This window comes from Strigops habroptila, chromosome 2 (genome assembly GCF_004027225.2).
Source record: "Strigops habroptila isolate Jane chromosome 2, bStrHab1.2.pri, whole genome shotgun sequence".
Classification (NCBI taxonomy): domain Eukaryota; kingdom Metazoa; phylum Chordata; class Aves; order Psittaciformes; family Psittacidae; genus Strigops; species Strigops habroptila.
In genome coordinates, this window is record NC_044278.2 from 32,783,241 (window position 1) to 32,800,486 (window position 17,246).

At 41.1% G+C, this 17,246-nt stretch overlaps 1 protein-coding gene across 5 annotated transcripts in view; it reads right to left on the reverse strand.

Moving 5' to 3' along the window:
- Positions 1-287: 287 nt before the first annotated feature.
- Positions 288-17,246, reverse strand: part of PRDM15 (PR/SET domain 15) — a 38,359-nt gene continuing 21,400 nt past the window's right edge. For 3 of the 5 annotated variants that reach the window (XM_030476071.1, XM_030476070.1, XM_030476073.1), the window contains 13 exons: positions 15,658-15,825; positions 14,262-14,356; positions 13,033-13,164; positions 11,843-11,977; positions 9,838-10,001; positions 9,294-9,373; positions 8,571-8,690; positions 7,711-7,842; positions 7,201-7,284; positions 6,828-7,003; positions 5,715-5,795; positions 5,278-5,490; positions 4,064-4,788 (listed from right to left, as the gene is read on the reverse strand). In XM_030476071.1, the coding sequence (XP_030331931.1) occupies positions 4,312-4,788; positions 5,278-5,490; positions 5,715-5,795; positions 6,828-7,003; positions 7,201-7,284; positions 7,711-7,842; positions 8,571-8,690; positions 9,294-9,373; positions 9,838-10,001; positions 11,843-11,977; positions 13,033-13,164; positions 14,262-14,356; positions 15,658-15,825 (2,057 nt within the window). In that variant the 3' untranslated portion in view covers positions 4,064-4,311. Of the gene's footprint in view, positions 4,789-5,277; positions 5,491-5,714; positions 5,796-6,827; positions 7,004-7,200; positions 7,285-7,710; positions 7,843-8,570; positions 8,691-9,293; positions 9,374-9,837; positions 10,002-11,842; positions 11,978-13,032; positions 13,165-14,261; positions 14,357-15,657; positions 15,826-17,246 lie in introns of all 5 variants that reach the window. The other 2 variants (XM_030476072.1, XM_030476069.1) reach the window with 2 other exon arrangements.

A 17,246-nucleotide genomic window follows, 5' to 3' on the forward strand; every position in this document is an offset into this window, starting at 1 on the left:
TCGTTTTGGAGACAGGGTGTGGAGCCAAGCGGCTTGCACCTGTGAGATCAGCTGCCGAGGTCTGCTTTCACATGAGGGCTATTGCCCTCATGTGAAAGCATGCCCGAAGTGCCATGCTGGCAACAGGATAAAGGAAAACAGCGTTTCTGTCGTGTTTGTTATCAACTCGGCTTAGAATGATTTTCTTCAGTCTGAGATGCTCCTAGGAGACTCTGTGATTTGAAAGTAAAGAAAAAAGTGTTTGCTGCATTGAGGATCGAGCAAGAATAACACTGGTAGAGAAAGGGTTCTGCACCTTGATGCTCCTTTACTTCAGATCCCATATGCCACAGACAGCATTCAGTTAAATAACAGCCTTAGCAGTAACAATGACAATACATAGGACAGTACACAACGTCACTCCTTTGGCTCAAAGTAGTTCCAGTTTGTTGCTGAACAGTTGTTACACACAATCTCCAGCACATGGCTGAACACAATAACCTTCACATCCTACAGCTGAAAAGGCCAGTAACAGATTGGCAGAGGAAATTTAGATTGCACATCCCTTACGTAGTTTTATTTCTTGTGCAGTTTGAAATGGCATCAGTATAACTTTGGTGTTCATCTGAAAAAGGCTTAGCTGGGAGAGCAGATGACAGTCACTGCTTGTCCAAGGTAAGCTCTGTCCAAAAGGGCATCAATTTCCAACATCTCCAAACAAAATTTGTTTGAAATAAAGATCAAATAAAACAATTTAAGTTTCTCATGTTGCAGCACACCCAAGATACAGTTGTGTTCTCATAGGGGTGTTAGTAACAGCAGTAATAATAAAATCACACTGAGAGATGATGAGATACCATAGCAATGGTTGCAGGGAAAGTCAAGATCATTTCAGAAAAGAGTGCTCTGGGAAGATTAGCTTTTAGAAACCCCTCCATTGCCTGGCCTAGACAAAGCCCTTCCAGTGGTTATATTTTCCGCTTCTAAAGCAGAACATTATTTAAGATATCTTTTATAGTAAGAACAGTCATCCACTGGAACAGCCTCCGCAGGCATATGGTAGATGCACCATCCCTGAAGGCATTCAAGGCTAGGCTGTGGTTCTGAGGAACCTGATCAAGTTGAAGATGTCCCTGCTCCTTGCAGGGAGGGCTGGACTAGATGGCCTTTGAAAGTCCCTTCCAACCCAAACTAGTCTATGATTCTATGACATGGTAGAGTCCCGCTCACTGGAGGTTTCCAGATGCAACTGGGCAGGGTGCTAGGTAACCTCACCTAGGCTCCCTTTCCCAAAAAAGGCTGGGCCAGATGATCTCTAGAGGTCCCTTCCAGCCTGGGCTGGTCTGTGATTCTATGAGCTTGGGGATACTGAGAGACTAAAGAGAGACGTTTCTTCTCTGGGTGACCACCAACATGGTCACAACAAGCATTTGTGTGATCATTCCTTTTGAAATGTGCTAGAACCAATCATTACCCAAAGGGTAAGATGCTGACTTGCCTAAATGGGATTCACACGGGAGGGATGCGAGGCAGCTTAAGAGTACAGAATACCAGAGAATCACGTTAGGATAAAGAGGTTTTGTGAAGTCAGAGAGGACTCCATAATGGCTGATTATCTCCATTCTTTCACAATTCTTATCAAACAGACAATTACACAGTAAAATGACTCAGGTTGATTCAATGCATCATGAATGCTATTATAAGGAGTATTAACACAGAGCAGATGTACTCACTTCGCAGCTAAGGCAAAAAACCTCTCCTTCCCCACTGAAAAGCTTAATCACCATTTATGGATGTCTAAACAAAACCCTGATCTTGTTTCCTGTAGAAACTCTACATGCAGCACTGTAATCCTCCATGTGTATGTGTACATATATAAATGTATATTTTTGGATGTTAGCCATCTTTTATTTACCGTAACAGCTCAACCTACCTAGGACCTCTCCATTTGATTTCCTTCCCCTTTTTTTTTACCCCTCTGAAGTACCCTGCCAAAAGATAATGTGCCTTTACAATTAGGCACCAAACACAGTGATGGGGAGTGGGGGGGAAGGGAGTTTCAAGTACTTTCAAGAACATATACAACATATTTCATAAATAAAATCTAGCTGCTTCTTAGCAGTGGGTTTGCTGTGAAGGGACATTTGTGGACAGGACAGCTGATGAGAAACTTAACTGGCTCAAGCTAGCAGCAAAATAATTCAGGTAATAGAGGGGCATAAAACTGTATTTCTCAGGATATTGGGACGCTAATAAAATTACAGGATCTCACAACATTGTCTGAAAAGGATCTGAGAAAAACAGAAGGGGCCATGGAATGAAAAATTCTCTTTCCCACACCGGTAAGAGGTATTTTCTTTCAGATATGCATCTTTGTCCCATCAAATATAGGTCCCTCCCATGCAGACATTTTACAGACTTACTGACATTTACATACAAGCAGTTCTGTTCCTGATACACAAAACCTGTCTCCAGAAACCCCATTCCTACATGTCCTGCTCCAACTAAACTTTACACAGAGCCTAGCATAGTGAGCATCTGGACACTGCTATGGCACCAAGAAAACCACTGCAGATTGGTTTTAATTAACATTTATACTTTGGAAAAGTTTGTTGTAGCGATTATAAGGCATCCTTTAGGGGTCAAGTAGTCCATGTTAATACAGACTTTCAAAGCTGAAGTCATTCCTACTCATATTTTTTGCTAATACATAGAACATTTTCATAAATACGATAGGCACAGACAGGATTTTTACAACCATCAATCTATCTTCAGTGTCAAACACAGCAGCTGCTTTATCCTCAGCAAAAAGCTTTAGCACGGTTCTGTGGCTCAGTCTGCTGCCCCAAAGCACCTTGTTCTTCAGCTACAGCTGGAAGTACAGATTTGCCTTTCAGGATTCCAGGCAGCAACATTTTTTAGGGTTTGGTTTTTTTTTTAGTTTATTCCTTTTTGCTATCAGCTGCTTTTTCTCTGTGGGAAAGATACTATCTTCTTGACATGCAAAAGTCCACACTGCACATCAATGTATGGAGAATGGAATGAAAGTGTAGCATCAGCAACGATGTATTTAACCCAACCCACTATTTATAGCCCAAACAGTCATGCAAACCTTGCCCGTTATACACTAGGGCATGCTGCCTCCGTGTGGCAGAATACGCTTCAGACATTCTTTGTTCCTGCGTTTCACGCAACCTTGTGCATGGCTATGAATTTTGGAAATCAGTTTTGGAAAGAGAAGGAATAGAACCCATACATTATTTCTGTGAGAAAGGGCAATATGGGGATGAAAAAAATAATGAATCATATTGATATCAGTGCTTTTCACTCAAATACTCACCAGGAACGCACAGTACAGTACAAAGGCTATATATATATATATATGTATGCATATATATATAAAAAGAATGCTTTCTCAACTGTTTATTACGTGATGAAAGAATAATATTTGAAAAAAACCCTCACATCCTGAACTTGCTCAAAGGGGACTGCTGGCTCTTCAGGCCTAGTAGCTAAAAGCAAGCCTGAAAGAGCACTTAGAAAAATTACATAAAACTATATCACATTCTTTTTTCAGTTCATAATAGGGTGGATTCAAACTTGACTAAAGACCATAAAAGTTGCTTTAGCATTAGACCAGCTATCTGATTTAAGTAGCACTAACACTGTGTTATGGGTACATGGTTTTTCCCATGACTAAAATGGAAATACTTTGTGAAATTGGTATATTTTCTTCCACACCACACTCACCCCAACCCCGAAGCCCCAGCCTCCACCTACTTTATCAATGTTGTTAGATACAAGACCTAAAGAAGATAAAAAACAAGACAATTACTGTGGTGCCCATTTGTGTCTTTACATTTCAGTCTCTACCAGCTGACCGCAAATGAATTCCACCTCACTGTGAACAAGGTCTTCAGATGTAATTTCCAGACTGGAACGAAGTGACGTGGTATGGCTGAAACTGTTTTGTAAATCACCAATGCTGTGATATTTAGGATCTCCCTGCTTTGTTTAAGATGTGTTATGATGCTTCTGTCAAATCTCGATCTTACTGCATAAAATACACAGTGCAAGGAGGTGCTAAATTTATGGTGAGATTTGTTTAATTTTTCTTTTTTTTTTTTTTAAGACAGTGCAAGGTCTGAAGACAGTGTGAGAATCTCAAGATTAGGGTGTTGCAGGGTGCTATGCCAATTTTAGCTTACATTTCATTGTATAAACATTTGCCCATCTCTGTTTGGTATCCAGCAAACAATCCTATTAGAAATGTTCCAAATGTCTGTTTTTGTCTCTGAGTACTGTCCATTTCAAAATTTGTCAAAGTATAAATTAGTAGCTGTACATCTGTTGTTGCTGCTCTGTTTGAACCTGTTGCTGTCCTGACTGTTGTTGCGTTGGCTGTGCCTGGGGCTGCAAGACATCAGTCTGAGGCACTGACCTCCATGTTAGAGGATGCTGTTCCGTTATCTGGTTCCCTAGGGGAGCAATGGAGTTCACCAAAGTGGTCAGGTTTATAAAATGGGCCACAGACTGAGGATTGGCTGCCTCTGGCTGCGGCTGGATCTGAATGTCATTTTGGCGGTTGTGCAGCATGGCGGAACCACTGACAGTGTCAAACGTCACGGTGAGAATTGAGTTGTCCAGCTGTAGCTGGCGTTCAGGAGCTGTCAGATGGCCCACAGCCACCGGCTGGAGGTTTGTGAACTGGGTTCCAGCTGCCGTCGTGATGGGGGTAACAGTGATATTTGTCAGCCCGACAGAACTGGAAGGGGCTGTGACATTTGGGTCACCAAGGGTCACCACCACCTGAGGAAAAACAGAAAGGTAACTCAGCCTTGTATCTGGCAGCTGACCACCAAATATCAAGCATCAAGAAAGATCACCTGAGTGCTCATGGGCTCACGTTGCTACTGCCAGCAAGAGAAGTCATACACATAGAAGGGAACATAGAAAGCTTGGAATATAACTTCCATGGAGAAATGAGAAGGTAACAGGAGGGAGGCATATGCAGCATTCAGAACAAGCAGCCAAATTAACTTTCACACTTTCAGTCGCAGCTTCAGCCAGTTAGTGCTCTGGCAAACAAGGAGATGGTAACACCAAAGGAAATAAAAACAAACATGAGGACCTTACTGGTCCAACTCCTTGTTTTTTAAAAGCCCATGTTCATATTACCACAATTTATCAAATTAGCTCTAGATGTTCCCATCACTTTTTTCTGTTTGCTATCAGGATCAAAAAAGGACTATCCCTCTAAGCAGGGCTGCTACCCATCACCTTGCTACTGGAGCTCACCTGCTGGATGCTCTGGACAGCTGAATTAGTCTCATCGCCAACATTCCCCGTGAATTCACCTTCCTTCTCTGTGTATTCACTGAAGGCAGGGTCCTCAGGCACTTGAGCTTCCTCCTCCTCACCTGACTTTTGTTTTCGTTTCTGGCCACGTTTAGGAGCTTTCATATGCTGTTTCCCTTCTGGTAATTCTCCCTGTTCCAAGGCCAATTCTGGCTGGAGAAACACATTTTAACAGCACCCATGTTAACCAATGAAACAGATAACAGCTTGCATCTGCTTATACATGTTAAGCTGGGGCTGACTCTCTAAAAAAGCACATTCCTTGCCCATCAGCCTGTGCCCAGCTATGTTATGTACCAAAAAAGCAATGTCCCCACCTCACCCTTCAGTAGGCTGGGAACCTAGCTGCCACCAGAATTCTGCAATAAGGAATTTACCTGAACAATCCCGATTGAGGAGGCATCAATGGTAGTCGTCTCTGGCAGCTGCTCTAAATCATCAATCCTCACCGACAGAATCTGTAGGCAAAGAGGTATCTGCTGGTGAACTGCAGCAGTTCAACAATCACAACCACAGTCAAACAATACAGCATTGCCCTAACAAATCCTGTCACAAAGTGAAAATGATGTAATCTAACATTTTACACATATCATTTAATACAAGGGCTTCAACCATGGCTTTAAAAAAAGAACCAAAACCTTTTGGCATCTAATATTTTCCTTCTTGCTGAAAACCAGCGAAGTTTAAGGACAACAGTAGAAGAATATGTTTGTTTTCATAGTCTACACAGAACACAAGTGATAAATTCTACAGAAAACAATGTGTTTGAAAGAATATTATTTTAGCTTTTCTATTTATAAATCTATCAACTGTGTCCTAATCCATTATTTTCAGCTGAATCTATAAATCTCAGCTTATCAAAGAACTGAGACAAATTGCCCTCTGGATTGCAGATATATAGCTGCATTTGAAATCCAAAAATCAATAAAGAAAGCTTTTTGTTAACTTCCTCCCCAGTCATCATGATAATAAAATGTTCATGGCAAAGCAATACTAATGACAAAAAAAAAAGCCTCAAAGGGAATAGACAGGCCTCAGTCAACCTAAACAAGAAATGCTGAGGAGAAACACAATAGCTATTCAGAAATTTAGAATGCAGAAAAGAACCCCTTTGGGTTAGACAAAACATCCCTCTAATCCAGATTCTCTGCAGTCAGCATTTGTCTTTAATACTAAGAATAATTTTGTATCATCAGCAGATGCTGCCATCATCTCTCTATTCACCACCTCTTTCAGAGCACTTCTGAATACAGAGAACATAATGGGGAAAAAAGAATCAATTATACTCACTAATGGATGAAAACAAAACAGGAAAAAAATATACATTTAAGCTGGGGCAGAAAAAGAAAAGGGATTTAAATAATCAGACCAACTTCAATTTTAGGGGCTGACAATTGGTATGTTTACTACTGAAGCATAACATAAAGAAAGGGCTGATTCAGTTAAGTGCATGCTTAACAGACACTTCCTAAAATGCCAAACTAACTCACCTCTGGATGTTTACGCCTCATATGTCGACTCATGGACGCTCTGGTAGAAACCTTTGTCCCACACAGCTGGCAGCTCTGGGCTTCCACCTTATCATGAGTAAGCTGGATGTGCTTCTGCAGCATGTAGTCAGTGACATACTTCTTATCACAGACTGAACATGTCCACTGTTTTCCTACTGGTGGCAGATGGAAGGTAACGCTGTTAGCAAGAGCCCCCAAAGATGAGGACTGTATTGTCAGCATCGCAACAAGAGGAACAATTTTATGTTGGTAACATGCTGTGTAACACTAGTTCCAAGACTGGCAAGTCTAAAGCAAGCCTAGGAACAAAATTAAGATACTGTCTTTGGATACTGTTTTGAAGAGGATTTACCTGTATGAATCAACTTATGAGTCTCCATTGTATTTCTTTCACTAAACGTCTTGCCACAAAGCTCACACATGAAATCTTTGATTCCTGCATGAAGAGCACATTTAGCATCAGAGTGAAAACAGTTTAAGGTATCTGGGACAATTCCAAGTGCCATGCCACCATATCTGGCAGAAAATGAATCCAAAGGAAACTGATGTGGGAGGTAAAATCTTGTTTTCATTTTCAGGAAATGAGAACCTGAAGACTAACTTAAAACGAACCAAACACTCTAGACCTATCCTAGACCAAAACAACCTCTCTTACAAAAGCAAAACAAACCCAACTATGCATTTTAATTGCATATCAGGTGGTCTTGGCTGACAGAAGGTGAAAATCTCACTTTTCAAAAAGCAGACTATGCGTATTTTTTATTGGTCTTCCTCTTATTCCCAGACCATTCTAGATTAAGAGTTCTCTCAGGAGGGATTTAACTGATTCAGTGCAACTTCTGTACATGTTTAGAGACCTCACCTGTGTGTCTTTTGTAATGCTTCAGCATGTTGACTTTCTGTGCAAATTTTCGGTGACATTCCTTGCATTCATATTCTTTAATCCCTTTGTGAAGTTTCATGTGGTGACGAAGTGCATGTTTTGTCTTCATTCCTGTGAGACAAAGGGTACAGTGTGACAATTAGTCCATTGCTCCCACCTTAAAAGAGAACTCAGGATGAACATGTTGTTAACCAAGAGCTCTAAGATTATATTTGCTGTGTGTCCACAATTGCATATTTTTAATTATTTAGGTAGCAGTGTATGTTATCATTATTATTTTAATTCCAGGAAAAAAGCTCTGGAAAACATCTGAGTAACCACTGAGGAAGAAGCAAAATAGCAGGGACAAGCAAAGACAAGACATCATTAGAGATGTCAGACTTACTGCCTGCCACTAAAATACCAGTTCAGATTTGTTCAAGTTATAAACTTGAACAATTCAGAAAGTCAAAGCAACTTTGACTCTTTAAGGCTCTTACAGAGAGAAATTATCTAGAAAACAACGTAGAATGGAAAAACTAACTTGTATTCACTTTTGTGCTGCAAATGTATTGGGACTCAGTTAGGCAAGCGCTCCCTCCATCTGACAGAAGCAAATTTTATCAAAATCAGTTTTGGCTTGCAGGCCATGAAACTAAATTGTATAGAATTAGGAATAGTTTATGCAACCATACGGCTGTTGATTTAATACAGTTTCTACCTCTCAAATCTGCAGGATTTAGAGCACTCCAAGGACCTTCCCAATATTCTAAGAAAGGAAGTTCGATTCTGAAGTTTAATTCAGATGATCATCTGCTATTCAGTATCACAATTAATGGAAAATGAGGCATTAGACATACCTTTCCCACATTCTGCACACAAGTATTCTCGGATATTATCATGGACTCGCATATGTTCTTTTAACATGTCTTTTCTAGCAAATGATTTGCCACATTGCTCACAAGCATGACTTTTTACACCTTAAAAATAAATTTGAAAGACAACATAAACAAAAAAAGATGTTAATGAAAAATGTGCATCTCCTAAAATCTGACTCATCTGGTGAATTAGAGGGCAACAGTCCACCTGTGTTGTCAACCACATCTTTCATGCATACTGTAGCTCAAACTAAATTAAAAGACTTTGGAGAGAGAGAGAAAAGCTGCCTTTTCGTGTGAAATCTTAAAACAAACAAACAAAAAGATAAAGCCTGAGGTAGGAACATACTGAATAGCATGAAATAATAATGAGCTGTTAAAAATGATTTTGCAATAGCAGTTTTCAGCCTGTGTAATGGTGAGAAGGTAGCATGGATACGAGTTTGGGAAGAACAGAATTCAGAATTAGGATTTGTACCAGGTGAATCCTGCATCATATTAATGAGGAACCTGGATTGTGTGCCTAGACCAAATCTCTTCATTAATACTACCTGCTTTAGAAAAAAACACAAATATAACATTTATCTTATTGTAACTTACAGTAAAAACACATAACTTGCTTCCTCCTGAAAAACATAAGGCAGGCACTGGCAACAGAAAGTTCTTTTTAATATTGATAATAATAAAGAAACATAACATCTTTACCTGTATGTATAAGCTTATGTCTTTCCAGATTTCCTATACTATTAAAGATCCTTCCACAGATTTCACATGGATGGATGTATCTGAAACCAGAGACCAGAAACCATGATTCTTTTCTTGAGACAGAGGTGGTTTTCAGGCATTTCTGTTAGTAACTGTATTTCATTTGGAAATATTTATTAATTACTACAAAAGTTCCCTGAAACATAAATGCATTCTTTAAAATGAGCCTTAGGAAACCCATAAGTTCACTGCAAGCTTGGAGCAGTCAGGCAGTGCTAAATCTTCAAATCATACTTTTTAGAAAGTATTCACCAAAATCATAGATTTACACTTTATGAAGCCCAAACTGGAAGACTGTCAACTAATCATCAGTGTGAAGTGAATCATTAGTGATGTATATTTAAAACTTTTAATAGACATTTTAACACCCATTATACAGTTTCAGATATTTTAGTACAGCCCAATTCTCTACAAGCATCAGGTGGCAGAGCTACTGTAACTTCAGAAAGATAGCTCCTCTTATCAGTCCAACACATCATCTTACTTCTGCACATTAGGATCAGGCAGGTTTTCCCGATGAATGACCATGTGTGCATGGTAAGTTGCCTTCAAGGCAAAACGTCGGTTGCAAATGCTACAGCCATAGCCTTTCTCCTTGTGAACGTCCATGATGTGCTTCAGGTACTCCTTCCCTCTGCCAAAAGTCAACTGCAGAATGAACCAATAGTGAATGAAAGGGGAAAAATGTCTTTGGGAACACAACAATCTAGCAACACATTACGAGATCTAGAGTCAGAGCTAGCAGACAAATATCCTGTGTATCACTAGATGAAAAATCTGTGAAAGCTGGATTTAGGCTTGAACCCCTTTGGCCATTACAAGCACATTGCTACAGGACATTAGTTAACTCATTTGGAAAACTAGTTTGAGATGGTATTTCTGCTTCTTATGCTGCACAAGTAGAGGACCTCCAATTACTTGTGCACTAAGGAACAGCCTGAGAGAAAGCCATGTCTAACCTCCACAAGCTGTTAAAGCAAGGATGCCACAGATGGAAAAAATGTCTTTTAGGCTCTAGCGGCATGGTAAACTCTACTCTGCATAGTAAGCTTTGGCATTAGCTCCAGAAGAGTTGGTATTTCTAGGCACTGCAGGCAGTGATTGTAGCTCAGCTCCTGGAAGAGCTACAACTACAACAGACAGGTGCTCCACTACTCGGCTCTCTGGGCTAAGTAACCCTGCATGCGCATATGTGCTCCAACGTATCACGAGAAAGGGCCATAATGACATGATCTTTTGCTCTGATTTCAGAACTAGCCAGGGTATTTCTGACAGCACTGCACAGCTTGATGAGAGTGTATTCTGGGATGAGAAAAAAAATAAAGACAGAGATTCTGAAAGAGCTCAGAAGAGATATTTCACTAAGACTCAGTCGTATGTTGCTCTCCCTTAGGGATGCATGAACAGGTGTTTTCAGCCAAAAAGAGACTCCCCGTCTCATCACAGCTAACATTCATTTTCCACAGCTGTTGGCTTACACAACTGTTTACTTCACAAACACCTGCAAAAGTGCTAAAAGACCCAGTTCCAAAAAGAGCTTTGTAATCTGAATGGCACAATTGCCCTCATTTGGAAGCATACAATTTTATATAGTTTAAGGACCCATTAAGTGTCAGGCATTAAAATCACCACATTGAAAGGAAGCACGTAATTAACTGCTGTGATACCCATCTTCTTATGCTCACTGACATAAGCTTAAAATCAGTTTGCACTTAAAACCAGTTCACAGATAGAAACAGAAAACTCAAGCATTATTATCTTCATGTCTTTAAAATGAAGATAAGCTGAACACTTTCACGACATTAAGTGTAGACTGTGAAATAAGCTCTAATTTCCAAGGGCCAACTCAGTGGTTTAACTACTAAAATTCCCCTTTCCCTATGTCAGTTTGGCTAGTTGTGCTGTTCTCAGTGGTTGCTACTGCATTCTCCACACCCCAGCACAGTGTGCTTGCCCAGTAAGGGCACAGATGTTCCCGCAGTACTTCTAATGCCATCCTGTTAGTAATAAGAGTAAGCCATGAATAAGTAATCACACTTAACATAAGCAGCAGTCTTAATCCTCCAAATTAGATATCCACTAACTTGGATATCTGATCTCATCAAAGTTAATAAATTTGTGGACTGTATAATTCAGAAATGCTGTAATGATTTTAATTTGCACATAACTGAAAGGTAGTGTAAGATCTGAATGTTCCTTTCTTTCTCCAGTTTTGCTCACTTGCTTTCTTCCACACAGATAAACACATGTATGTGCATTTCTCTTTTTAAGAGTTTAGCATTCACCTTACAGACCACCACCTCAAGTCTTATGCAATAGCATCAACTTCATAGATTAGAGGTAAGAAGCACTGCAGAAGAGAGCAGACCTGTGGACTGGCCTTCGCTTTGTGAACCCTTAATGTTATTTAAAATTCCAAATGATTTATGGACATGTCTACTCCCTCCCCCCATCCAAAACCAAGTTAATTTGAAAGTATTTAAAGCTACCTGGCACCTTTTGCAGCTATACTTGTGAGGCTCAGAATCTGCACTTTCATCAGAGTTGTCATCATTTTCCTCTGATGAGATTCCAATTTTACCAATGAACTCTTCTCTCTGGTGATCATCCATTAGTGCTATGTCCTGTGTAGGGTGGGAAAGAATATTATGTTTTAATGGATTAAACTTCTATTTCAAAAGGTAATGCCTGGTAAGTTTTGCTGCCATGCAGCACTAGCAATTGCTGTAACATTATTTACTTAAAATATCCTCCTGATTCACTCAATTCAAGTAAACAAAGTTTCTCTGTCCATGACTAAATAAGGAGTTTATCCAAATTAGTAATACTCTTTTTTTTTGTGTATAATCTGAGCATTGGAACAGGTTATCCGGAAAGGTTGTGGAGTCTCCTTTCCCTTGGAGATATTCGAGATCCATCTGGACACAATCCTGAGTAACGTGCTCTAGGTGACCCTGCTTGAGCAGGGAGGTTGGACTGGATGACCTGCGGTGGTCCCTTCCAGCCTCAACCATTCCGTGATTCTGTGAACTTTAACGTAAGCAGAGACTGAACGGGTGCAGTATTACATCCCTAAAAATATCTTTATGAGCACCACCGAGTGATACAATTCCCTTTCAATTAAATTCCTTACAATTCAGTGCTAACCTAGGGACATCAAAATAATCTAGGTCTGATTAAGCACTATTAATAAGGGTATTTTTATGATTTGGAATATTTTGGTAAAACCAGGTAAGAAACTTGGTAAGTAGGCAGTTATGCTATCATATACAAGAGAATCGCAATCACTGGCATGGAAAGGGCAGGATCAGTTAGTTCTCTTGGATAGTTTGTTTTTTCCTCACAAAGACAGGGCATGACAGTAACCCCTCAGCTCAACCAAACTACAACTGGAACATCTGTCTGCAGCCTTACTGTTAAGTTATTCTCCCCACTTTAAAATAAGCAACTTAAAATATGATAGTCCACATACTCTGTAGCAATCCAGATGTAACAAAACAGCCATGGGTAAATCAGAGCACAACTCATGTGAGGCTGCTGTAGAAACATCACTGCACAGGGTAGGTAATCACTGTTATGTTGCAAGTATGAACACGTGGCCATAACAGTCTCAATATATTTATTGAAATGTCTATGTGTCTGTTAAATAACATCTCTTTTGAATAAATTAACACAATACCTTAAAATGGACATGAATATGATCTCTCAACACATCCACCCTGAAAAATTTACGTCCACAGATTTCACAAGTGTATTTCTTGTCTCCATGTGTTAACAGGTGTTTGTTCATATTGCTTCTACATGAAAATACCTAAAGAGAAGGAGGAAGGAAAGGGAGTTGTATCATGTCCAGCAGGGCTGGAGTTCTTTGCAAGTTATGCAATGGATAGCACAGAACACATTTACTGTCCTGTTTCACTCGTTCTGGCCAGAAACATGTAAGAGCTCCTGTTATCCAGCCAGCAGGCTACCTCAGAAACTGCTAGCACAGCAAAATACAGGTTTACAGTTCCAAGGAACTGGCTGAAATTGGCCATTCATCAGAGGCAGACTTCCAAAAAAGCTGCACCAGAATTACATAGGGTAGATTTAGAAGTATTTAGACAGTGTCTTTTGAATCACTGATGTTCCACCTATCTGTAAAAAAGACACATCCACAGAATCTACCTTCATTGATATGTAACATATCCAAAGCATCAAAATGAAAGGTCTGCACACCAGCTTGAGTTGCTTGAGTACATCTTGCACTATAAAATCACTAAACTCACAGTCTTTGTACCTGTGATAACAGCAACTTAAGATCATGAGTGTTAAACACCCAAATACAACAGTGCCATGACTATACCATGAATTCACTTTGATTTCTAATAGAAAATGATTCCCAGTGCACAGTCAGCTCCAGCTGTTTACATTCCAGCAGAAAAACTTCACTCTAAGTGACACAAGCCATCACATTTCACTGAGAGACACAGAGACCACATTACACTCTACATTGTGCTACATGTCCTGAAAAGAAGTCAAGTCTGAACTTCCGTTTTGTTCTTCTCTTTGCCCTTCCAGCTCCCACCAGCCATGGCCAAAGTGCGCTTGGATATATAATGGGGCTAAGGCAGTTTGAAGAGTAATGTCTTGGCTGGACAACAGGGTAACTCACTGGTAACTAACCTCGTGCCTGTCTGAGTTGTGAGGTAATCTGACTTGGCACATACCCCAGCGCAAGTCATTCACCTCAACTTTTTGGCGGGCTGTGTGACTATCCAGGTAGGCTGTTACTGTGGTTTAATACACGGGTGGTAACTTGTTATGCCGCAGTAACTCATTTGGAGGTGCTGGGTTGAGGCACACCTGCAGTATCCTTGGAGCTACAGTGCAGAGCTTCACATGGTGCACACTGGCAAAGACACCTACCTTCCCACACACAGGGCATCCTGAAGGCTCCTTCTTGTAGCGAACCATGTTTTCTGTGTTGTGCTCAAAGTCTTCTCTTTTCACACGCCTCACCCCTTAACAGAACAGTCCCCATCAAAAAAACAAAACAAAAAAAATAAACCATGGTTTTCCACTCCAATCTGCATGCCCTTTCAGGTGAATACTGTAAAGAAGAGTGAAACACTGGGAAGAGCCTCAATGCAGAATGTAACTGCTAACAAAAGGATAACGTCTAAATTAAAACAGTGTCTTAAGAATATAAAAGCAGTCTGCCAAAGTGATGCATTATGGCTTTAATGGTTTTTACACCAATTATAAAGTGTCTGAAAACAGACATTTATTGTCAGCACTTGGAAACAGGCACATCTAGTAGGCCTTGACACTTCCATCAGATATCTGGCCCAAAAATTCCCCCTAGCAGCCTCTAAGGAGAGAAGCAACCATCCTGCACCATCTTCAATGCTCGGTGAGGATTTCAGACCTCTTTCTCTACTACCTTCAGGAAAGAAGAGGGCTGCTGCTGTTCTGGTGACACTTAAACATGAGATGCCTTGCCAGTGCCATTCAACCCCTTGGTCTAGCTGTCCTCCAGCTTCATGACACAAAGGTCTGAATCACAAGAGCAGCTGGCGGTGGCTGGCTATGCCCACAGCACTAAATTAGACAATCTGGATGCTTTTCTTAAATCACCTTTGGTTTTATCATCTAGATTGCTAGAAGCATTTGAATACGTATTTTGGCAACCTATCATCATGCAAGTTTTTCCCGAGTTTGAGTACCTACAACATCCTTAGATGTTTGAGGTTTTGAACAGTAAACTCTTATAGTCTCACTTTAATATATTCTCAAGAATTTGAAAGACAACATCACATTGCATTCTCTTCATACTATATTTATACAATAATCACTTTCACTTTTACATTGCAAGTTAATTCCATGCCTTCAAATTTTCAAGTTACCACACTTCTTTTTTTTTAAAGAAAGAATTCAAAGAAAGAAAATGATGTAATTACCATCAGCTACTCTGAACTACTGCAGAATAAGCCAAGCAACTTTCACATGACTGTTAGTAGCACTGGATTCAGTCATGTGAGACTGAAAAAAAAAGGTAAGTGCCTGTGAAAGGCAGGTGCCTACGAAAAACTGGAAAGTTTTTCGTAGCATTAGATAAGTTCCCTCCAGGATCTGTTACTATTATTTTTAATAAATGTCACATTTTGCTGAATCCTGCTACTCAAGATCAGGCAACTGACAAAAAAAACCCCAAATGGAGAGCTACCATCCAGAAGAACCTAATACACAATCAATTCCTTAACCTTCTCATGTCTACTGCTGTTTCAAGAGTAATAATTAGGTTGATCTGTAGCATGCTTACCTTCCAAGTGTCGTCTTTGATGGTCTAGCATGACATCCTTCCGGTAGAACATCTTATTGCAGATTTCACAAGCAAACTTCTTATCCCCATGCTTTTTCTTGTGTTTTGAAAGATTACTGTTTGTAGAAAAGAATCTGAAGCACATCTCGCACTGGAATGTCTTGTCATCTGTAAGCAAGAGAAACCATGCAGCTCTTTACAGATGAAAACAGGTTCTTTTGTTAGTTGTTTTGGCAGTTCTTTTGTTAGATCTGAATTTTAAAATATAATCCATCTTTATATGGATTGAGGAGGGAAAAGCAAAAGCATGTATTTTTCTTCTAGTTTAAAATTTTTTAAAAGGCAATAAATATGTATGATGCTAATTTGAACACGGAATCTGGCACAGTAACTTCCTTACATGGGCTCTTTCCATTGTGTTTCTAGCATACATTAAAATTATGTTTGGAGTGGATTCTGTTACAGTTGGTTCAATTTTTTGATGTTGGTAACATCACTACACATACAACACCTCAGCATCACATGAACAGCTGTGTCTTACCACCAGAATCCTTCTGCCAGCACTGGCTCCTAATACCAGCCAGTACAGAATATTCCAGAAGAAGGTATAAGATCTCAAAAATAAACCATTACACGACAATAGGCCTATAGGGAATTTGTTTTGTATTCAGTAGTTGAGACTTCTCTTGGAACACCAAAGCACAGTCTGGCACATGGAATCTGCCAGTGCTGCACCAACCACAAAGTAACAGTTGGATGCCTTGAAGAGCAGAGTAAAAACTGCTGCTTGTTGTGGTCAAGTCACAAGACGAAATGAGCTGCTGCCCTTGAATAAACAGAATACTGAGGTTACTTGGCATTACTTTCTATTCTTCATAAAGCTGAGTTTTATACAAGCTGTACCCTCTGAAAGGAAATGAGAAAACCTGCTTTGGTGCTGTAAAGGGCCATTACCCAGGTGAGTCTACACTGACAGGGCGAGGGGAAACGCCGCGTCCCGGAGCCCCAGCTCTGAGCGCCGGGAGGCCCCGAGAGCGCCCCGAGCCCCCGCCGGGCCCTGCCCCGCAGCCGCAGCTCCGCTGCCGCGCGCAGGGACTCACCGCGGGCGGCGCCGGGAGGGAGGCACCGCCCGAGTGGGGAGAACCCGCCCCGGGGAGCGCGGGAGCAGCGCGGGCGGGGCGGGGAGCGCTCGGCTCAGGGCAGGGCCCGCTCCGGGAGCTCTGCTCCGGCTGCCCCGGCGGTGGCGGCACCGGACAGAGCCGAGGGGAGGGCCTCGGGGTGCACAAAGTGCCTGCGCTGGTCTCCTGGGGCGAGGGTGCGCAATGGGCAGGGCTGCGCTCGGTGCGCCCTGGTGGAGGTTCTCCTGCAGCAGGGGCTGAGCTGCGGGACGCTGTCAGTAGCTGAAAGATGTCAGGGAAGCTGAGAGGGAGCTGGACTGCTTGCTCCGGGCCCGAACTGTGCAGGGGCCACAAGCGTCCACCCTAGCGCACACAGAAAAGGAGGAGGGCGTTAATGCAGGAAACAGGGAGCTAGTAACAAAATAACAATAAAAGAAAGAAGAGGACTATTAAAAGCAAGGGGCTTCCTCC